This window comes from Equus przewalskii, chromosome 5 (genome assembly GCF_037783145.1).
Source record: "Equus przewalskii isolate Varuska chromosome 5, EquPr2, whole genome shotgun sequence".
In the NCBI taxonomy this organism is placed as follows: domain Eukaryota; kingdom Metazoa; phylum Chordata; class Mammalia; order Perissodactyla; family Equidae; genus Equus; species Equus przewalskii.
In genome coordinates this window covers 19204337-19229527 of record NC_091835.1, presented here as the reverse complement: position 1 = coordinate 19229527, position 25191 = coordinate 19204337, and the positions used below count along the sequence as shown (strand labels likewise).

General features: G+C 37.2%; 1 protein-coding gene across 33 annotated transcripts in view; it reads right to left on the bottom strand.

Annotated features, from left to right (window-relative positions):
- Positions 1 to 25191, bottom strand: part of DIS3L2 (DIS3 like 3'-5' exoribonuclease 2) — a 344241-nt gene that overhangs the window by 163360 nt on the left and 155690 nt on the right. For all 33 annotated transcript variants that reach the window (XR_011540208.1, XM_070620166.1, XM_070620179.1 and 30 more), the window contains one exon: positions 10690 to 10863. Coding sequence is in view for 32 of the 33 variants with exons in the window: in XM_070620166.1 (XP_070476267.1) it covers positions 10690 to 10863 (174 nt within the window). In the remaining variant the exon portion in view is untranslated. The remainder of the gene's footprint in view (positions 1 to 10689; positions 10864 to 25191) is intronic.

The following is a 25191-nucleotide window of genomic DNA, read 5'->3' as shown; positions in this document are numbered from 1 at the left end:
TAGAAAGATACAAACTACTGAACCTGAAGTTTCAGTACTGAAACTGAAGTTTACTAAGAAAAAATAGAAAAGTTCAACAGACCTATAACAAGTAAAGAGACTGAATTAATAATCACAAACTCTTCTGAAACTCATTCTGTGGGGCCAGTATTATCCTCATACAAAAACGAGACAAAGATACCAAAAGAAAACTACCAGACCATGATCTCTTAGAAATACAGATGCAAACATCCTCAAGAGAACACTAGGCAAGACAAATCCAGCAACATAAAAAGGATTATACATAATGATCAGATGGGATTTAACCCAGGAATGCACGGTTGGTTCAGCATATAAAAGTCAATCAATGAAATATATATTAATAATGGACAAAAATCACATAGACACAGAAAAACCATATAACAGAATCCACCAGCCATTCATGAGAAAAACACCCAATGAACTAGGAACAGAAGGAACTGCCTTCACCTTGCTAGAAAATATCTACAAAAAAACCCCACAGCTCACATTAAAATTAACGTTGAAAGACTGAATGGTTTCCCCCTAAGATCAAGAACAAGACAAGGAGGCGGGATGGCCCAGTGGTTAAGTTTGTGTGCTCCACTTCAGTGGCCCAGGGTTTGCAGGTTTGGATCCCAGGCACAGACCTAGCACCGCTTGTCAAGCCACTCTGTGGCAGCATCCCACAAAAAATAGAGGAAGACTGGCACAGATGTTAGCTCAGGGTCACTCTTATCACAAAAAAAAGAACAAGACAAGGAGGTCCACTGCTGTCACTTCTATTCAACACTGTACTGGAGGTTCTAGGCAGAGCAATTGGGTAAGGAAAAGAAATAAAAGACACCCAGATTGGAAAGGAAGGAGTAAAACAATCTCTATTTGAGATGATATGATCTTCTAAATATATTAAATCCTAAGGTATCCACAAAAAACTACTAGAGCTAATAAGTGAATTCTGCAAGTTTACAGGACTTACTTATATACAAATATCAATTTTATTTCTACATAATGGCAATGAAAAATCTGAAAATAAAATTAAGAAAACAATTTCATTTACATAGCATCAAAAAGAAAAAATGCTCAGGAATAAATTTAACAAAAGAAGTGTAAGCCTTGTATACTGAAAATGACAAAACATCATTGAAAGAAATTAAAGCTCTAATAAATGGAAAGATATCCCACGTTCATGGGTTGGAAGATTTAATGATAATACTCACCAAATTGGTCTACAGATTCAATACAAAAGGACCCTATCAAAATCCTGGGTCCTTTTTTTGCTGAGGTCTGTGGCGGGGGGAGTGGATACAGAAAATGACAAGCTGATCCTCAAATTAATACGGAAATGCAAGGGACTCAGAACAGCCATAAAAAGGGGGGTGGGGGAAGCAAAGTTAGAGGACTCACTCTTTCCATTTCAAAACCTACTGAAAGTTACAATAATCTAGACAGTGTGGTAATGGCATAAAGTTAGACATGCAGATCAACTGAAGAGAACTGAGATTCCAGAAATAATTAGAAACATTCAATTGATTTTCAACAGGGGTGCCAAGACAATTCAATGAAGAAAGAAACATCTTTTCCTATGGTGCTGAGACAACTGTATATCCACATGCAAAGAGTAATGAAGTTTGACCCCTAATATCACACCATATATAAAAATTAACTAAAAATGGATTATAATCATAAATGAATGAGCTAAACTATAAAACTCTTAGAATAAAACAGGTGTAAATCTTTGTGATCTTGGATTGCCAATGGTTTCTTAGGTATGACACCAAAAGCAACCAAAGAAATAATAGATAATTTAGACTTCATCAAATTTAGAAACCTTTGTGCTTCAAGCACAAAGCATCAAGAAAGTGCAAAGACAACCCATCAATGGGAAAAAATACTTGCAAATCATCTATCTGATAAATAACTGGTATCTAAAATATATAAACTACTCATAACTCAATAATATAAAGACAATCCAATTTTAAAGTGGGCAAAGAATTTGAATAGATGTTTCTCCAAAGAAGATATACAAATGGCCACTAAGCACAGGAAAACATTTCAGCATGATTAGGCATTAGGGAAATGGAAATCAAAACCACAATGAGATACTATTTCACACCTGCAAGGAGGGCTATAATTCTGAATACAGATAACAAGTGTTGGTGAGGATATGGAGCAATCAGGACCCTCATACATTACTGGCAGGCATGTAAAATAGTGCTGCCACTTTGGAAAACAGTTTGACAGTTAATCAGAAAGTTAAACATAGACTGACTACATGAACCAGCAATTCCACTCACAGGTGTATACCCAAGATAAATGAAAACATATATCCACACAAAAACTTGCACACAAATATTCACAGTAGCATTATTCATAACAGTCAAAAAGTGGAAACAATCCACATGTCCCTCAACCAATGGATAAATAAAATGTAGTATATTCATACAATGGAATACTATTCAGGCACAAAAAGGAAAGAAGTAGATACATGCTACAACAAGGATGAACCTTGAAAACATTTATGCCAAGTAAAAGAAGCCAGACACAAAAGGCCGCTTATTATATGAATCCATTCACATGAAATGTCCAGAATAGGGAAATTCATAAAGATAGAAAGTAGATTCATTGTTGCTGGGAGCGAGAAGGGAGACAGAATGGGGAGTGATTGCTATGGGTATGGGATTTCTTTTTTGGGGTGATGAAAATGTTCTGGGAATTAGAGGTGATGACTGCACAATTTTGAGAATATACAAGAAACTACTGAATTGTACAAGTTAAAAAGGTGAAATTTATGGTGCCTGAATATCTCAATATAAAAAACAGTGAAGTGACTTTGTCACCTTGACGCTTATGTATCCCCATACCCCAACAATTTACTCCAAATCCTAGGCAACCCATACAAAAAATATTTTTTGTATCATTACAGTATAATTTCCAAACAAATTTTATTTAGAAATATAGAAATTAGTCATCTTTCCTGTGCATTCATATTTCCACAATGCTAAAAAATTATTTCCGGGTATAAATTCAAATATTGTCTTCTCTGCTAATAGGCATTCTTCCACCTATCCAGATAAAATCTACTGATCACCTCACACCAGCCAGAATGGCTACTATTAACAAGACAAGAAATAACAAGTGTTGGAAAGGATGTGGAGAAAAGGGAATCCTTAAACACTGCTGGTGGGAATGCAAATTGGTACAGCCGCTATGGAAAAGAGTATGGAGATTTCTCAAAAATTAAAAATAGAAATACCATATGATCCAGCTATCCCACTACTGGGTATTTATCCAAAGAACATGAAATCAACAATTCAAAGAGATTTACACATCCCTATGTTCACTGTAGCATTATTCACAATAGCCAAGACGTAGAAGCAACCCAAGTGCCCATCAATAGATGAATGGATAAATGAATGTGGTATATATATGCGATGGAATACTATTCGACCACAAAAAAAAAAGACAAAATCATGCCATTTGTGATAACATGGATGGACCTTGAGGGTATTATGCTAAGCAAAATAAGTCAGACAAAGACAAATATTGTATGATTTCACTCACATGTGCAAGATAAACAAACACATAGATAAGGGAGAACAGGTTAGTGGTTACCAGAAGAAAAGGAGGTAGTGGGAAGGTGAAAAGGGTAAAGGGATACATATGTATGGTGACGGATAAAAACTGGACTATTGGTGGTGAACACAATGCAGTCTATACAGAAACTGAAATATAATAATGTACACCTGAAATTTATACCATGTTATAAGCCAAAATGACCTCAATAAAATAATTTTTTAAAAATCTACTGATCTTTGAATATTTTTCTTCTCCAAGAGTAGTGCTATTTATCAACATAAATTTTATGGGTTGACAAACTACTCAAATCCTTAAATTAAGAACATCCAGCTGTGGATCTTTAGGACCCATAATCTTTGTTACTATCTTTGAGTTTCTTGTAGTTTCACAAACAGTGAGTTGGAATTTACAAGAAGGGGATAATATCACCAGTAGTTTCAAATGACAATGACAGCCTCCTCACTTAATGCAGAACAATTTAATCTTGCTTCCCTCCAGGTAAGGAAACAAGGAGTTCCCTTGGCAATGGAAGAGCTGAGATTTAAAGCATAATCCTTGAAATTCTTTAAGATGAGGCACAGTCGATATTTGTCAGCTAAATGTGGCAAATAGTCACCAATAGGATAGCATTTTCTTTCAAATTCAAGAATGAGTTCGCTCTGAATAACTCAGACAGGACCTCCCAAACACAGAGTCACGTACTGTTAGAGCTAGTACGTTTTGAAATATTTAGTTTAGCAATTTCAAAGTGTATTCTAAGGAACACTAGGTTCCACGAGATGATCCACAAGAAAAAAATTCTAGGAAATCTATTAACCCGCTGTTTTCCAAAACTACTTGGCCACAGAACCCTTTTTCTCCATAATACCTATTAAAATGACAAAGAACTCATGACCTACCAACACCTTTTGAAAAATCCTAACCTGGTCACATAATGCATTTTACAAAAGATGAAGCTGCTCTCCCCCTCTCTCCCTGAATTTAACCGATTTCTCCAAGGTCCCCCAGCTAGTCCCTGGGAGAGCCAGGACTAACTTTTAGTGCTCCTTCTACGCTGCCACACTCTCTTACCAGAGGAACCTTTTCTAAATGGCAATTTAATCATATTGGACTTCCTGATAAACAGCAAGATCATTAGTCATTTAATGTTAGTTATGTTTGAAAGCTTTCCCACAAAAAGGTTGACCTGAAAGAGGTTAGTATTATATATCTCTCCTTTCAAGTTCCTATTTCAAGGTTGGTTTTACCTGGAGTGAGAGGAAATTTCTGTCTTTCCAGAACAGTTCCATCTTGAAGATATTTCAATGTTTCTTACCACAACACCCTTTCAGTGCTCAGTATTTTTAGCTCATTGTTTTCTATTTTGGCAGCTGAGAAGCTGCAGTTTGTAATTTTACCTCCAGCTTCATATTTCTTCTTAAAAGTGAATACAATGTCCTGTTTATAATAATAAAATCACTAGTTGGCAGAACGACATTAAATGGAAAAAAAAAGAGAAAGCAATTGGAAAATTTAGAGCAAGCAATTTTAAGTGCCAAGTTTCACATTTGTAATGGTCCGGTGGAGGTCACTGGGCTTCCTTTTTCTTGAGGGAATAGTAAAGAAATAGATATCCACAAGTTCTCCTGTGAAAAACTATAGAAACCACTTCCACTTCAATGACACTCATAGTTTTACTGAAAAGTGACGTGACCTAACTCCCACAATATTACTAACTACAAGAGAAGTATAAAAATCAGTTTAGCATGGTATTTTCTCCCTAAAATATTTAAGTTTTCATTTTCCACTTTAATTGCGCTTTTAAGCTTTGGCTTCCTATTCCAGTTTAGCAACAAAGGAACAAAACAATATGAATGAAATTAGAAATAACTGGAGCCAGGCTCAGAAATAACCTTGGGGTTTCTTGGGCTTCTGGTACAGCTCCTTTAAGCAGTTGCCTTGGATATATTCTCTTCCTGATCCCCAAAGCCTTGCAGTATTGGTGTTTTGTTGTTTTTTTTAACCTCAGATGCCCTGCTAAAGAGAGCTGCAGGCTGGTCTAGGCCATACAAGCAGGGATTCTCCAGAGACTGGAGCTGAAGGTCCAGAAAAATGGTGCTCCCAATCACAAGGGGCACATCGCCCCTAGGAGTTCACACCAGCCTTACTTCTTGAAAATTGCTAACCAACCATTTTTCTTTTCAAAATAAACACTATTTCTCTCAACTTCAGTTTGCAAAATATTACCCCAATTCCACTGGACTAAAAAAACTGGAATTTTACTGACATAATTGGATTATGAGTTTTAAAGATTGATGGAACTTTTCTGTTCCAAATATAATTGTTCAAATACCAAACCTAAACGGATATGTAGAAGTCCTTACGTAGCCAGAGTAACACTGCAGGCTCCACGGCAGGGTGGCCCGGCAGGGCGGGTCGAGACCCGAGGAGTTGTGAGCCCTGTTATAGAAGGATCTGGAAGTCTTAAGGGAACATATCACCTTTTCTGCAGCCACAGCCTATCACTAAAATGAAGACCACTTTAGTCACTCTAGTTCCTTCTATGCCTGCTCATTTCTCAGACCTCAGCTCAAGCACCAATGACTGTGGCAGTCTGCTCATATGAATATAGGAGCACTTGCCATACTCTGCTATAATTTATTTGAGTATAAACTATCTCACTGAGGAACAATAAAGTCCTGAAGAACAAGGGCTGGGCCTTACTTGCCTTTGTATTTCTAGTGGCTAACCTGGTGCCTGGCATATTTTTTGATGTATACACACATATATAAATAGTATATGTAAATGAATGTGTATGGGGAGAAGAAGGGAGAAAAAGAAAAAAGACATAGAGGATTTTATTTAGGAGTTTACAGTATACGTATTTATTTGTAGCACATGTTTTTTAGCATGCCATGGGACTCATTCCCAGTTCTTTTGATATTCCTAGGAAAATTAATAATGATAAAACCTCTTTGAAGGCACTGGACCTCTGAGCAGGAGAAATCACAATATTACAAACTCTTCTACCAAGTACCTCTCTCCTCTATTACCATTCCATATTTGACTATTGCTTAATACATTTGATTCATGCTCTTCTGCCACAAGACAGTTCCGTAAAAACAGAGACCACATCTATTTTTCGTCATTGTTGAATGCCCACTGCCCATGGATGGTGTTCAACAAATATGTGTTGCTTGAAAAACTGAATAAATGTATCCCAAGACCAGCCAAAGAGAAGGAAAAGGTAATTAGATCCAAACACTTCAGCCTACTATGGACTTCTCTTCATGTTTATTTTTTATTGTAAAAAATAAGAGATTAACCAGGACTACATAAATTAACCAGGGTGCCCTCACGCAGTTTGTGGGTCAGCTGGTGAAGTGTGGAGATGAAAGGGGCAGTGTTCCAGGACACAAAGACAATGACCTTGGCACTCTCATTGGTTCCTATGCTTTCAGCCAACTCTGATCAATGGGTATTTACCCATGCCCAACACACGGATTTATGGAAATTATCTCGTTTTAGCTAAACTAATCCTTACAAAATAGGCAAGTGGCTAAAAAAAGATTATTGCAAAGATATACAAATTGAAGATAATGCTAAACTAGTAATACTTAGACTACTAACACCAGGAAAATGGCAAAGTTGACTCTTCTTCTACACCTAATATGAATTCATCATCAGCCAGATTATGATTTCAATACAATGACTGTCCATCACATGATACCTAGCAGATACTTAAAAAAAATTAAACACACTTAATCTGTCCCTTGAAGGTAAAGGTGACATTTTAACAATGAGAAAAAAAGTTACTGCTGTTTGAAAATAAAATAAAATACCAACTCAAGTTTTAAAGATAAAATTTTAAGAATGGATATTTTGAAATGTTTCCACTGTTATACAATTTGGGAGCCTAAAATGATCTAAACGTATAAACTACAAAACTGCTCCTATCTATACACTTAAACTTTCTAATAGAACTTTCTAACTAGTTTTTTTTTTTTTTAAAGATTTTATTTTTTCCTTCTTCTCCCCAAAGCCCCCCGGTACACAGCTGTGTATTCCTCGTTGTGGGTTCCTCCAGCTGTGGCATGTGGGACGCTGCCCCAGCGTGGTCGGATGAGCAGTGCCATGTCCGCGCCCAGGATTCGAACCAACGAAACACTGGGCCGCCCGCAGCGGAGCGCACGAACTCAACCACTCGGCCACGGGGCCAGCCCCTCTAACTAGTTTTTAAAGATGCCAACTGAAGAATAACCAAGAATTATGAACCTATTTTTTAAAAACCTAAAAATGCGGTACCTTTCAATTAGTCCACAAGAACTGACATTATGAGAGAGAGAAATTTATTAGCTGGATTTCAAAATGAATCTGAATATAACTGGTGAAGAGGAGTGAAAAATGAGTCTTATGATTTAGTAAGCTCAGCTCACTTCTTCCCAAGATAAGAGGCATCTTTTTCAGTTATGATAACCATTAAAACCAAAATCAAGTGCCAAAATATACAAAACTTAGAATCAGACCTTTGAGTTTCTGTATCACAAGTTGTTAAAACAAAATAATAATAAAAAAACACTATTCAATCACATTGCTTTCACCAAAAGTAAAATTATTAACATGAACAGTTTTATATACATTTTTTAAGTAAAATAAAATATTTTAAAATTTATTTCATTCTCAGTTTTCCATTTTTATGTATGTTTATAATGTACTTAATAAACTAGTAAAGCAGTAAGTACACTTATAATTTTAAAATAAGGAAACGTTATTGGGACTGCATGTTCAATGAAGTTTAGAGATTACTACTTTCGGCATCAGGAAGCAGTTGAAAATTTTAAGCCAAAGGCGTAAAAAACTCAGACTCAAATTTTAGAAACATAATCCTAGAGATAATAGGTAAGGAGAAAGTGTTTGGAAGTTAAAGTGATTTTTTAAAAAAAATCCCTGTTACTCTGCTAAGAGCAGAGAGCATCCCATAAGCTCCCGGTGTCTTTGGATCCTTTCACAGGACACATGGGTATATTTTAAGAGAGACCTTCTGTGGTCTAACCAAGAAGGCAATGGGGCCAAAGAAAAAGAAAAGGTGGAGACATAAGACGGGAACCTAGAGCAACGCTGGGCTCTATAACTGCTGAAGTGCCTGACTGCTTATCTATAGGCTGAGTCAGACTAGGAAATGCTGCGCACCTCTCTTTCCAGATAGTCCCATTTATAATTTTTAAAGGTTATTTTTTTAAATAATTTGAATAATAGGGCAATTTATAAAATGAAAAGTAAAATATCATCTAACTCCTACTACTCTACAGACTCCATGCATGGGTAATCACTGTCGACAGTTCGATATATTTCCTTCCAGACCTTTTCCTATGCACGTATACTTTTATGTGTACATATATATGTATGTGTGTATATACATTTATACAGTTTTTATATTATTTTACTTTAGAAAGAAATAGCCTCATTCATATTACTCTGAAACTTGATTCTTTCACTTCGCAATATACAATGGCCATCCTTTTAGGACAGTCCACGTGGATCTAACTCCTTTTTGCAGCTGCAGGGAATGCTATTTTATTGATATGACTTACACTATTTAAGCATTCCTTTATTGATAAACATTAGCAGTGTTATTTCTACAATAAAGCAGCAACAAACATTCTTGTATATATTCTTGCACAATTCTTTGAGGAAGATGGATTCCTGGAAGTAGAGTTTTTGGGAGAAAGGTACATTTGAAATGTTGATAGCTACTGTGAAATGGCTATGCTAACTTATACTTCAAACAATAAAGTTCAGCCATTCATCTTGACCTTCTTTTCTCATTAAAATGTTTTATAGAGTCCTAGATTTAAGAAAAGATGTCTGAAAACCAGCCCCTCAATTTGTATATGACAAAACAAAGGTTCAGAGAGAGTAAGCTTATGGGCCCAAGATCTCAAAGCCCCTGACAAGATTACTCACTGGCAGGAGGGTCCGTGAAGAGTGCTTATTGCTGAAAGCTAGGACAGCAACTTGAGTTAACTGACTTCAGATACAATGTGTGTTCTATCAGAGCTACCAACAAAAAGGAAAGGGGACTGTCATCTCCTTTTCCTTGCCTACCCTCAACAAGAAAGGCAAAAAAGGCAGCAAATTCCTAAAGGACACAATAGCAAGATGGAACACAGAAGAAGGATTCTCAAACTAGGAGGAGTAACAGGCACCAAGAGCTGAAGGTATCATAAGTTCAGCTGCATGCAGCGAACAAGGGTGGCAGAAAAGGCTCTGACACGGGATGACCTTAGCAAAAAACCTTCCACAGCCTCAGTGGGTTGCATGAAGAGTTTCTTGGTTCTAAATATCTCCATGTGGCATCCAAAATGAATGCCAGTTCTGAAACCAAATTCTGAAGAGAAATATCAGAAAAGAACTAACATCCCACAATGAAGAAACATCTTCAAAGAAGATGTTGTTATAAAAATACCACAAAAGTACTTTCCAACAAATTCCAGACCTAAAAGTAAAGCTTTAAAATGAAGCTCCAAGCACAGAGAAGTCTTGAATCCTTTGCTCTGTGCCCAAAGAGGCCCATTTAAAGGAAGGCTCTTCTAACCAGATAACACTGTCTTAATTCAACCAGACCTATGGGGCATAGCAATGAGAAAAGAGGGTAGCAACTGTACCTTTTGAAATTAGAATGGTCTAGAATAGGGGTCAGCACACTTTTTCTATAAAGTTCAGAGAGCAACTATCTTAGGCTTTTCAGGCCATATGGTCTTTGCTGCTCTTGTAGTATAAAAAGACAGCCATAGATAATATATAACCAATTAAGCATGGCCATGTTCCAACGCAACTTTGTGGATGCTGAAATTTGAATTTCATATAATTTTCATGAAAGATTATTCTTTTCTGACTTTTTTCAAGCATTTAAATATATAAAAACCATTCTTAGCTCATAGGCTGTACATAAACAGGCAATGGGCTGGCTTTAGCTTGCAGGCCATAATTTGCCGACCTCTGGTACAGAGCACTTAATTCTCAATTGAACTGAACTTGAATGTTTGTGAAAAGATGGCAACATCTGAGCCCAGCTCCTAGGAAGGTTAAGTTATAAGTTATAAGTTTAACTCTTAAAGAGTTTCAGATATTTACCTTAAATCTCTCCTCTTGTTGAATTCCTCCGGTGGAATTGTCCAGGGCAGGCCTTGAGGGAGACATTCTAGAACTTCTGAAGAGAAATCAGAGAAATCCACACCATACTCTGTTAGTATTCCTTCTGTTTCAGGCTCGATTTCGCCAGCCTGCCCAAGACTCTTAGCCAGCTGCCTGCGGACAGGACAGAGAGGAACAACTCGTTAGTGAACAAGTAAAATGTCGGCACCTGTTTCCTCTCTAAAAGTGACCCCGGAAAGTCTTCGAACCCCCTGTCCTTCCCCCAGCAGGAACTCCACTACCAGTGATTGGGGGGCCAAGCAGAAGGACAACGATACTCTTGTCCTATTAAATCCATGACTACAATGTAATTTTACCTTTCTTCAGGCATTCTGACCTGGGGCATGGGGCCAGGTGGCTTTTCTTAGGACCCCTACAACTGTTTTTCACAGAGAAGTCACACTGATATTGTTAAAAACTTTTCTCAATTCTTTCTCTTGCAAACACCTTTAGAGACAATTCTGATCAACCCAGTTTGCTGTTAAATCATTAGTTTCAGAGTGCCTATTCCTTAAGTCATGCTCACTAATTAGATCTGATGTTTATATTTATTTCACAATCCTACTAATTTCTACCTTAATATTTTTAAATATTTTATCTAAACACAAAAGTAATATATATTCACTGTAGAGAAGTTGAAAAGTATAGAAATGCACCAAGAAGAAAGCTAAAATTATCTGTAATCCAGTCACCCAGCAAAGTACCATTCACATTGTAGGGTACTGGTCCACTAAAAGCAAAATTGCATTTAAAAGGGCATTTAATAAGATAGTCTTGACATCATGAGTGGGGCTCCACCTCTTAGAGGGCAGATCTCACTCTTTATCTGTGGGTTATCTACACATACATCAAAAATGATAGCTCTCCATTCTCGTAAGTATTGGCATGCCACATACAGACCACAAGTCTAAAGTTGTGTGTTAGATACAGACAGTCAATAGGAAATGTGATATGAGTCTCGAAAGAACTGCCTTTGTAGAGGGTGTTGGGGAGAGCAAAGATGGACACCCCCTCTGTTGTGCAGGTCTATTCATCCACCAGCGTGATCTAGGAATCCACCCTCAGCTATTCCTGCAAGGAGTTTAGCTCTGGCATTAGGGCCTTCACTGGGGCCATTCAATTTCTTTGAAGAAGATTCTGTTTCCTTCCTAAAGGTAGATGCCTGGCTGCCAGAGTTCTTAGGTGCACAGTGGTAGAGGGAGACTGGGAATGTGGTTGCCTCAGATGCAGACTTTTAACAAATTCTCATCTTTAGCCGTGCTACTAGAACATGGCAGTGGTGGCAGCAGGGCTAGCCCCATTTCTCACACACCAGCCAAGAGAGACCAGCCCACAGTTGACACATACGCCTGCCCACCAGCATAGGCTCTCGGTACCCTGTGGGTTGACCTGTGGACTCTAGGTAGCCTGTAGACTCCTCACATACAATGTGGACTCAGACCAGTGCCTTCTCCCCAAACTTAGGTGGTGATCTCCCAGGAAGCACAACAAAAAGCCAAAGACAGCAAAAATACAAGGAAAAAAATAACAGGAGGCTGGCCCTGTGGCCGAGTGGCTAAGTTTATGCACTCCGCTTCAGCGGCCCAGGGTTTCACACGTTCGGATCCTGGGCGCGGACATGGCACCGCTCATCAGGCCATGCTGAGGCAGCGTCCCACATGCCACAAGTGGAAGGACACACAACTAAAATACACAACTATGTACTGGGTGGATTTGGGGAGAAAAAGGAAAAATAAAATCTTTAAAAAAAATAAACTAAAAAATAAAAAATAAAATAAAAAAATAAGAGAAAGCTATCTGGAAGATCCACAAATATCTGGAAATTAAACAATCCATGGGTTAAAGAAGAAGAAAAAAAGAATTATAAAATATTTTGAACTGAATGAAACGTATCAATATTTGTGAGAAGTAGCTAAAGCAGTGCTTTGAGAGAAATTAACAGCATTAAATGCTCATATTAGAAAAGAAGAAATCAATGATCTAAGCTTCTACCTTAAAAAACTAAAAAAAGAAAAGTAAATTAGACCCCAGATAAACAGACGGAAGGAAATAATAAAGAAACAAGAATCAATGAATTGAAAATGAACAAACAAGAAAGAAAACTAATAAAATCGAAAGCTGATTCTTTGAAAAGAGAATAAAATAAGTTTCTGGTTAGAGTGATTAAGAAAAATAAGGAGAAAAAGTCACAAATTACCAATATCAGGAATGAGAGAAGGGATATCATTACAGATCCTACAAACATTAAAAAGATAATAAGGGAATTAAAAATGACTTTAAGCCAATAAATTCAATACCTTGGATGAAATGGATAAACTTCTGGGAAGATACAAACTGCCTAAGATTATTCAAGCAGAAACCAATACTTAAATAGCACTATATCTGTTAAAGAAACTGCATTCATAGTTTAAAATCGTCATACAAAGAAAACTCCAGGCCCAGATGGCTTCAATGATGATGCTACCAAGTATTTGAGAAAGAATTAGTACCAATTCCATACAATTTCTTTCAGAATATAGAAGAGGATAGAACACTTTTCAACTAGTTTCAGGAAGCCAGCATTACCTTGATACCAAAATCAGTCAAGGGATTCATCAGATCAATATCCCTCATGAACACCAACTTAAAACTCTTACAAAATACTGGCAAATAGAATTCAGCAATATATAAAAAGCATAATACATCATGACCAAGTAATTCAAAATTTGTCCAACATTCAAAAATCAATATAATTCATATTAGCAAACAATGAAAAAAACACACACAATCATCTCAATAGATGCAGAAAAAGCACTTGACAAAATTCAACATCCATTTATGATCAAAACTCTCAGCAAGTGAGCAATAGACAGGAACGTCCTCAACTTGATTAAGGGCCCCTATGAAAATCCTAGATCTAATACCACACTTAATGGTGAAAGACTTAACGCTTTCCTCTGGACCAGGAAGGAGATAACGGTGTTCACTCTCACCAATACTATTAAATACAGTATTAGAGGCCCAGTGGGTGCCATAAAGCAGGAAAAAGAAAAGGCATACAAATTAGAAAGGAAGACTTCCACATTGCATCTAAGTGGGCCAAATGACTACAATTCCCATCATAGAAGTGACCAGCCTCCTACATAATGCCTAGCCTCTGTTTACAGAAGACTCCTCTCACTCTATGAAAACCAGTAGCCAGCATACTGTGTGTAATCAACTCAAGACTTTGAACATGAAGAGAAAAATGCAAAGACAAAGAAGGGCTCAGGATTCATTCACGGCAGCTAGAGTGGTTTCTAGTGATTGTAGTGGTGGTGGCAGCAGTGTCTAGTGGCAATGGTGTCCTGCAAGAGCAGTGGAAAGAACTGTTGGCATTGTCGCCAATCCAATCCTGATAAAAGATGATGGTCGGACTAACTGGGAAAAAATATTTGCAAGTCATACATCCAACAAAGGCTTAATATCCATAGTATATAAAGAACTCACACAACTCAACAACAAAAAATCAAACAACCCGATGAAAAAATGGACAGGAGACATGAACAGACATTTCTCCAAAGAAGATATACGGATGGCCAACAGGCACATGAAAAGATGTTCATCATCGCTGATCATCAGGGAAATGCAAATCCAAACTACACTAAGATATCACCTTACACCCATTAGAATGACAAAAATAACTAAAACAAATAGTAACAAATGTTGGAGAGGTTGTGGAGAAAAAGGAACCCTCATACACTGCTAGTGGGAATGCAAACTGGTGCAGCTACTATGGAAAACAGTATGGAGATTCCTCAAAAAATTAAAAATAGAACTACCATACAAGCCAGCTATCCCACTACTGGGTATCTATCCAAAGAGTTTAAAGTCAGCAATTCCAAAAATCCCATGCACCCCAATGTTCACTGCAGCATTATTTACAATAGCCAAGTCATGGAAGCAACCTAAGTGCCCATCAACAGATGACTGGATAAAGAAGATGTGGTATATACATACAATGGAATACTACTTAGCCATAAAAAAGAACAAAATCGTCCATTTGCAACAACATGGATGGACCTTGAGGGAATTATGTTACGTGAAATAAGCCAGATAGAGAAGGACAATCTCTGTATGACTCCACTCATATGAGGAATTTAAAAATGTAGAGAAAGAGAACAGATTAGTGGCTACCAGGGGCAAGGGGGGTGGGGGGTAGGCACAAAGGGTGAAGGGGTACACCTACAACATGACTGACAAACAATAATGTACAACTGAAATTTCACAAGATTATAACCTATCATTAACTTAATAAAAATTAAATTAAAAAAGACAATGGTTGGACTTCTTGTTCTTGGCTCTCTAGAGTTGCCTTCATTCCCACTTCGTTTCAAGCTGTTAGAGCCTCTTACTGTTTCTGTGAGCCCTTCAATATTCTTCCAGTAAATTCCTTTTCTGACCAAAGTTGTTTTCTTTTGTTTGCAACCAACAATCCAAACAGCTAAAGACACAGGCCTCAATTTTCAAAATGCCAATTAATTTTCAAAATGACTATTATCTAAGTTCACTAGAATGAAGTTCCCATTGAGGATTTGGGGGACCTGTTGTCACTGCCTTTGAAATTTGAAGAATATTTTGGAAATTAATTAGCATTTTGCAAATTAAGGGGATTTACCCATCTAAACCATTTATTAGTCTCACAGGTTTCTGAGGTTCTGTTTTCTACATTCATCTCTTAATACTGATGTCTTTAACTATCTGGGTTCTTGGTTGTAAGCAAGAAACTAACTCTGGTTGGAAAATAAATTTATTGGAAAGATATCACAGAGCTCACAGAAACAGGGAGAGACCTGGAGAACCTGAAAAAGGGTTGGAAACAAAGAATTACATGATCCACCTCTAAATTCTTGATTCCAGACTAAGACGAAAACTCAGGTATTTCCTATGTATATCAAAAAAGTATTTTGAATCTCTTGCAGCTGCCAGGCTAAGACAGGAAAGAAACTTTCAAAGGGTGATAAATCATTATATCATTGAATTCAGGGTCTCAGTAAGTCTCTCACATGAGGAGTGGGGATACTAATCAAAAAAAGTGAGACTCAGAGAACCAGACCACAGATATATACAAGATATTACATAGGAGGATGTAGAGAGGTCTCAGTACCTTGGATGCCTAGTTCCTACTGACCTTCCATTGTCATGAGTCATAAGTGGACGACCATAGCATTACTCTAAGGGGTAGTCTCTGAAAAGACAATAGAGCAGAAACTTCCTCCCTGAGGGCAGAACTTCAAGCAATACATCCATGGTCTACTCTGGCTGAGGAGAGATGGCCTGACGAGCAGTGGCTACAAGTTTGGCCAGATGGATAGAGACCTGAAAGAAGAAAAACTGGAGGACTAGTAACAAGGACATCTGGGGAAAAGATATGTGGATGAAACGGACCTACTGAAATAAGCTCAGAGTATGACTATTTGTGTTCCATGAGAATGTTCAGCAAGACTTCCACTGCGGAAGCAGGATGATCTGCCCTGAGAATGTCAACCAATCTCCTCCCCCAACCACTGCAGTGCTTGCTCAATGGGCACAAGAATAAAGCATATGGTAGCAGGAAATGATCTCCACAGCAGGGACTGCCTCTCACTAATGATACCTGGCTACCACCCTTGCAGGATGCCAGTTTGCCAGCAGCAGCAACCAACTCTGAGCCTCTGATACAGAACCCTGGCAGGAGGACCCACCAACTCCTTGATAGCAGGTTTGCTGGGCTCTTCTATGATGACAGGGCGGTAATCTCTCTCTAGAAGAAGAAACACTAATTCTAGGTTTGGGTTTGCTACCGTCATTGATGCTACCCACCGTGCTTGTATAAACACCACAATCCATAGATTTACCAAATATCTTTTAAGCTATTATGTTATCTCACTCAACATTGTTTGTAATCAAGGATTTCACCATTTGGAAGTAGCAACGCCCACTGAATTCACTCATTAGAATGGAGTAATAATGTACTAATGGACTAAGTTGGAAGGCAACACCTTGTGAGGTTGGAGTGCTATCCTTTAGGATACAAAATTGCTCTTAGTATCTTAGAGCCACGCACATGGCCTGGGAACCAAGGGTGCAAAGGAGGAGTTGGGCCTTTCAATATCATACTTAAGATCCACTCACAACAATACTCACCTCTATAGCTGAGAGGTTTTATTGCCTCCAGGGACACAGCCGTGATTCCTCTGAATTGGAATCTGAGTTTCCAAGAACCCCGATTGATATAACAAGGCATAAAACATACCACCCACTTCCTTCCCGAAAAAATATACTTGCAATTCAAGCCAGTTGAGAGATGACTCAGAAGTAAGGATTCAAGAATGGCAAGCAATAATATAAAGAGGTCAATCATATATTATGTTGAGACATATGAAATTGCCAATATTTGACCCTTTTTGTTTTTACTATAAAACTCAATTCACATGATTCTACCCAAGAGCGTTAAAAATCACATAAAATAATTACCCATATATATAATCAGATAGCATACATAGTTTCTGGGAGAAGTAGAAACAATGAGGTATATCATATACTGGTTTTTAGAGAACTAAACTAATATGAAAAGAAACATTGTTATATGTGGTAGGAGTCTCAGTAAGTCTTTGTCAGGCAGACTTAAAACCCAGTGGGAATCCTACTCTTAGCTGGTGAGGTCAGAGTGGCCAAAAATGATTACCTTATGCTTGAAGAGGAAGAAGGCCTAAAAACTTGAACAAAAAAGTATTTTATAGGGGCTGGCCCCGTGGCCGAGTGGTTAAGTTCACGTGCTCCGCTGTAGGCGGCTCAGTGTTTCGTTGGTTTGAATCCTGGGTGCGGACATGGCACTGCTCATCAAACCACGCTGAGGCAGCGTCCCACATGCAACAACTAGATGGACCCACAACGAAGAATATACAACTATGTACCAGGGGGCTTTGGGGGGAAAAAGGAAAAAAATAAAATCTTTAAAAAAAAAAAAAGTATTTTATAATATCCAACTTTTAAGACATAACACTAAAATCCAGAAAGAACTCATTATTTAAAAATGGGGAGAGAGGGAGAGAAAGAAGACATCCCAGGCAGTCTACTGAAAAATACTGCATGTAAAAAAGAAGAAAGGAAGTGGCAAAAAAAATGGCAGAAGGATAAAAAAATACTCTGTATGTATGTGGCCACAGACATGACAATCTTGACAGACGATACTTGCAAGAACTCAAACACTGGTGAAAATATCACCTTATTGCATAAGGAATAAATAAGTCACAAAAGGAGATAAAAGCTAGTGTTTTAGACCCAGGAAATAAGTAGAAAAGAACAATAAAAGCATCACAAAAATGAAGGTCATACAGAAGGTAACTAAGGAAGAATGGACACTATTTGAACAAAGTAAGGATCACAGAGAAAAAGCTCCAGAGAAGTGAAGAAAATGAAATCAGAAAGTATAAAGAGTTAAAAAAGATTCTAGAGAAAGCACACAGACGTGAAAGGCAGACGAAGGAGATCCAGCATTGGCAACACTGGTGTTCCTGAAGGAAGGAACTAGAAATACGTAACAGAAAACATCTGCAAAGATATCATTCAGACAACTCTCCTGAAAGAAGAGACATTTTACAGATATAAAGGGTATACAATTTCTTAGGAAAAACTAATGAAGAAAATCACCACTGAAACGGATTCCAGTGAATTTGCTAGATTTCAAAGATGAAGATTTCTAAACATTAAGAACTTGGAGAACACAGTTCTCATAAACCCTTTCTGAAAAACGAGGTGATGAACTATGGCCTACCAAGAGATGGAGAAACTTCTCCAAAAAGACAACCAGAGCTGAGTACTGGATCCTCTTCTGTGGGGATGGGAAGTGAAAAGGAAGGAGATCATAAGCAAGCAGGTGATGACGGACCTAAGATTAATTGTCGGAATGAGTCATATCAGACATTGGACCTGTACTGAAATTAAGAGAAAAAGAAATTTGTCTTTTACTTTATTTTATTGGTGCTTTCTGTTCTGGCAAAAATTTTCACCAGGCTATATTCTGAGTCCAAAGAATCTTGCTTTGTTTACTGAAATTACAACATGGCTCATAAAGACAAAATTATATTTTGGTTATGGGTTCCAAACGTGATCAATGACTCCAAGTTTCTATTAGTAGTAATTAACATTTATTTTACTAAGTTCCAGAGAACATTTCTCAAGTACCTTATTTAAATAAATTTATTAGAGATTTTCATTGGAGATATGTTTGACAGCAGCATAGACTTGACAGCTTGCAAGAGATAAAAATCTAACAGGTCAGCATGCTTAAAGAGCTTATGCTTTGGGGCCTTAGATGCCCCAGAAAGAATCCTATGCTGTCTACTTACTCATAAAGTCTCCTGTCACTCTGAAAACCAGAATATCTCGAGATCTAAACAAAAGCAGAATCTACTAGGGAATTGACTTATACATTGTGCATTTGTCTTACAGAAGGGTTTGTTTTTATTTTAATTTCAGTGTATATTTAAAATGAATACTGAAAGGGGGCTGGCCCTGTGGCCAAGTGGTTAAATTCGCGCACTCCGCTGCAGGCAGCCCAGTGTTTCGTTGGTTTGAATCCTGGGCGTGGACATGGCACTGCTCATCAAACCTCGCTGAGGCAGCATCCCACATGCCACAACTAGAAGGACCCACAACGAAGAGTATACAACTATGTACCAGGGGGCTTTGGGGAGAAAAAGGAAAAAAAAATAAAATCTTAAAAAAAAAAAAATGAATACTGAAAGTGACTTTCCCTCTCACGCATTATAGTTCAAATGTTACAGTTTTCTAAGTAGTTTCTATGTCTTCTAGTCACTGTCCAAAAAGATGGCAACAGTTGCTTTAGGACAACTATAATTCAATGTTGCATCAAAACGTCTGGCTTTTCTCTTAAAAATCACACTTCAGGGGCCCACCCCGTGGCCAAGTGGTTAAATTCGTGCACTCCGCTTTGGTGGCCCAGGGCTTTGCCAGTTCGAATCCTGGGCATGAAGATGGCACCGCTCATCAAGCCTTGCTGAGGCAGCAACCCACATGCCACAACTAGAAGGACCCACAACTAAAAATACACAACTATATACCAGGGGGCTTTGGGAAAAAAAGGAAAAATAAAATCTTTAACAAAAAAAAACAAAAACACACTTCAGCCTACTCTGCATTAAAATATATCCTTCAAAATAACTTAGAAGCTCTCACAAGCCAAGAGGACCCCAAGGAGATACGACAACTAAATGTAATGTGGGATCCTGGATGAGAGCCTGGAACAGAAAAAAGACATTAGATTTTTTAAAAATCAAGGATTTCTGAATAAAAATATAAACTTTAATTAATAATGTATTTATATTGGTTCATTAATTGTAACAAATGTACCACACTAATATGTTCATAATAGGGAAAACTACATGCCGGAGTATATGAGAACTCTCTGTACTATCCTGACAATTTTTCTGTAAATCTAAAACTGTTCTAAAAAATAAAGTTTATTCTAAAAAAACTTAGAGTTGAAACAGAATAAAAGAAGTAATCTAGATTTCCGATAACAGGTAAATGATAAACTAAATCATGGCACATTTGTTCAACTGATTATGCATTTTAGAAAAATAATTTTTAAGATGTAGCAAAATAAAAATGACTACGACATAGAATTTAAGAAGTGATATATAGGTGTAGTATAATTTACGTAAAAACATTTACGAAAAGAGAATACCTAAAAATAGTGCTGTTTTCGAGATAGAGGACTATGAGTGACTTCTCTATTTTCTAAACTTCCTTTAATATCATAACATTGGCTTTTTTTAAATTATAAATTGTGGAAATATTTATCATAATCTAATAAAAACTGTATTGCCCAGCATTGGTTGCCTACCCAACATTCACTCCCCTCTTCCTCCTTCCTAACAGAAACCTAATCTTTTTCACACAGGGAATTCATCTTCAGTTCCAGAGGCATTTCTTCATTATTCTAATAAAATCAGGGCATACGGGCCAGCCTAATGGCCGAGTGGTTACGTTTGCAAGCTCTGCTTTGGTGGCCCAGGGTTTCCCCAGTTCCAGTCCTAGGCATGGACATGGAACAGCTCATCAAGTCATGCTGAGGTAGTGTCCCACATGGCACAACCCGAAGGACCTACAACTAGAATATATACAACTATGTACTGGGGGCCTTTGGGGCGAAGAAGAACAAGAAGAAGAAGAAAAAAGATTGGCGACAGACGTTACCTCAGGTGCCAACCTTAAAAAGGAAAAAAAAAAAAAAATCAGGGCATAGTTCCCCTGGAGATTATAATTAATATCATGGTTGGCAGGCAGGATTGGCCCCTCCCCTGTCGGATGGGATGAAGAAAGCACGTAGCCTGACCTTACTGGCAGCCGTCTTCATGGCCACAGAGAATCTACAACTAGATCATTGAAGACAGCAAAAGGCTATCTGACAACTTTATCAAGTCACTGACAATACTGGGCCTGGAGCCTGCCCAACCTGTGGACTCCCACTTATGGGAGACAATGTATCCCCTTATGATTGAAGTCACTTTGGGTCAGGGTTTTCTATCACTTGCTGCTAAAAGCATCCTAACTAACAGAAATATTACAAAATATCTTCCATGAGAAGTAAACTTCCCTGTCCCTTCCTTCACTCTGTAACAGAAAATGCAAAGCACTTACTACCAAAAACTAAATCTCAGGACTGTTCACTTCATGTATGTTGTAGGCATTCATTACATACCGACACGGTACTGCTGGTTTTCATCCGTAAAAATACTACAGATGGCTCCTTCCTTAAGCAATATATTCCTATCTTAAAGGCATTCCCTTTATGACTTCCATGTTGAACTAGGTCCACAAAACATACACCAAGTTCACTTTACTTTCATGGAGCAGAGCAGCAAGGCCAGGAAGTCATCCCTGTCTCCAGAGCAGGCCTCCCTCCTCCACACATCACTCTCCTTGGTTATATCTCCTTTCTGGCACGTGTCACTTGCTAGCTGTGTCACAGTGCTTTAGGTACATCTCTTCATCAATGGATAGATCATCCTAAAGAGAATAAACATTTCTTTATTTCTGTATTTTACACTGAGACCTGTACATCTTAGGTGGCCAATACATGTTGGTTGAATGAATAAACAAATAAACAAATTAATACTTTTGAGCCTGGAAAAAAAGCATACTATTCTTCCTTGAAACTCCAAAGGAAAACTAAGAAAACTGAAGGCAGTAAAAACAAACAAAACCCAAAGACACATATTTAGGTAAGAGTCCTTTAACAACCAGCTGCCACATTAGCAAAATTATTAGCATATCAAAAAAAAAGAGGAACAAGAAAAAAATGTCTGCTACTATTGCTTTTACTCAAAATTGAACTTTCATCACTTATTAGTATGGAAAATATCTCCTCCCCAATTGTGAATTGCCAGTTCAGGAAGAAAAAACAAAAGTTACAGGGATTAGAATGGAAGAAACAAATCTGTCACTACTTACCATTGATATTATTATCTATATGAAAAATCCAAAGGAAACTACATCCAAAGTATTAAAATTAATAAGAAGATTTAGCAAGACAGCTAGATACAGAATTAGTATACAAAAATTAATTGTAATTCTATACAGCAGCACCAAAAACTTTAAAAATTCAGCTTAAAATGCCTGTTCTTCAGAAGATAATCATTAATAACAGGAAAAGACAACTCATCAACTAGGAAGAAGATATTTTCCACGTCAGTAACTGCTAAAAAGATTACTTTCCAGAATATATATTCTTTAACTCCAAAAAATCAAATGACAAACAGCCCAATTAAAATTGAATGCTAAAATGAGTGGGTGAAAGTTTAAGTAGAAACAGAATAACTGCATAGTCTCAAAACAAAAATCTTCCCCAAAATATAGTATAATAATTACAAGGGGAAAATAGTAAGTTGGGAATCCTGGCAGAGACCACCTTAGCCTAGTGATCAAGGTTAACATCACCAGCAATACATACTGACATCATGTACCCCCTGATACGGTACACATCACCTCTGTGGTAATCTCCCAGTAATGCCTAATCTCAATCTAATCATGAGAAAACATGAGACAAACCCAAACTGAGGAAACTTCTACAAAATCACTGACCAGTACTCTTCAAAAGTGTTAATGTCATGAAAGACAAGACTGAGGAACTGTCACAAACCGGAAAGACTATAGCAACACGACAACTAACTGCAATGTAGGATCCTGGACTAGATTCTGGAACAGAAAAACGAACTTAGGGGAAAAACTGCTAAGATCTGAGTAAGCTCATACTTTATTTAATAGTATTGTGCCAAGGTTAATTTCTTAGTTTTGATCAATATTCTGTGGTAATGTAAGATGTTAACATAAGGAGAACTCTCTGTAAAATTTTTGCAATTTCCGTAAATAACCTAAACAAAAAATTAACTGTTATAAAAATGAGTAAAGACGACATTTCCCAGAAGAGGAAACATAATGACCAAAAATATAGGAAAAGATAAAAGCAATCAGAAAAATGTAAATTAAAATCATAATGAGATACCATTTTGCACCCAATTAATTGGCAAAAATTGAAGAGTCTAACAATGTCAAATTGTTGATAAGAATGTGAAGCAAGAGAACCTCTCATACACTGCTAATAGGACTAAAACTGACTACAGCCACTTTGGAACATGGTTTGGCTATAAAGCTGTAAAGTTAAAAGTGCACATATGTGTGATACAGTAATTGTACTCTTCAAGTCTAGAGAAACTTGGGTTAGTGAGCACGGGAATGTTTGTAGGAGCACTGTTTATAATAGCAATACCTTAGTTCAACCCAAATATCTTATTGCTAGATAAATTATGATATATTTTAGGAAATGGAAATATGAATTAAAATGAATGAAATATATGAATATATCTTAGAAACATAATATTAAATAGAAAAAAGCAAGTCATAGGAGAATATATGTAGCATGGTATTTTTTACAAGGTTCAAAAACCAGCAAAACTAAACAACATTTTTAGTGGTATAGATATGGGTAAATTATAAAGAAAAGCACATTCCAATTAGAATGTTTGAGGCACTGATTACCTCTAGAGGAAAAATTTGGGGTTAGAATAGAGAGGAACAGTGTTGTGATATATTTCTTAATCTAGGTGGTGAGTTCATGCATTGGTTTTAATATCAAGATTCAAAAACTATACAAGTGTTACATTTATTCTCTTATCTGTGAAACATACTTTGTAAGTAATGTTAATAAATACTTTTAAAGCAATATTTTAGACAAATGTATACCAAACGTTTTACAGTGATCATTCCTTGGGGTGAAATTCTGGAAAATTTTTACTTTCTATAGTATATGTTTTAAATAAGTTTAACAGTAAATATATAATATGTATACTTTTGGAAAAATTAAAATTAAAAATTTTTCTTCAATTTGATCCTGCAATAATAAATAGTTGGAGATAGAAAGCTTTCCTCATTAATTTATAATGATCACCACCTCAAATTTTCTCACTCACTAGAGTGCCTGCACAAATACTGTTCCTATTCACAATCAATGACATTACAACTGGGTCCTACTGTAAAATGAATCCAGACAGTGCTGAAACCACATTCCCAACTCCCTACAGTTGACAGGTGGAGGTGGTGCGTGTATGCATGTGTAAACATTCTGTGTAAATAAGCAATGGGTCCACTGCTCTGGGTGATGTGTGAGTAAAAAACCTATTGGGGAAGGAACCAGCTACAGATATAAGAAATTAAGACAAGAAAGTCCTTCAAATTGGCCTCTTCGCCTTAAAGGAAATAAGAACACTCAACAGTCAACATCAGTGTTCTAAACCATCCATCTTCCTTTCTCTACCTCATATTCGTATAAAGATTTAGCCCTAAAACTAGGCTATACACAGGAAGACAGTCACACGTTCTTGTAGTGACTATCACTACCGTTATTGCTCTCAAATCAATGCTCCCACACATACTGGTCCATGTTGGAAACTCTATGAAAACAGATAAAATGTTATCAGATTCCTGAGAACCTGCACGTGGAGAATAATCAAACATCAGCTACACTTGGGCCTAGAACTTCAGTAACAATACACAGTGAAAACAAATGGGGGGCAAATACACAATGTCTTTGGCTGTATATTTTATGTATTATGTTCTATAATCTGGAGGAGAGAACATGTTATTTCCCCTTCCTCTGGCTCAGTAGTATGACATGGCAGAGTCAGCAAATCAGAAATGGGGACTTTAGGAAAAGTGAGGGCGGATCCATGCAAACATAAAAACGGGGAAAAGAAGCAAGGCCCAACAATACTGAATGATTTCAGGGAAGGCCTTGAAACTTGACAGTAAAGAGCTTAATGTTGAAGTGAAGGAAGCAAAGAGGAGGCTGAAAGCATTTAATAAGAGAAGGCTAATGAGAGCTGAGTTTCTCTAACACTAAAATAGTATTCTCAAAAAGAT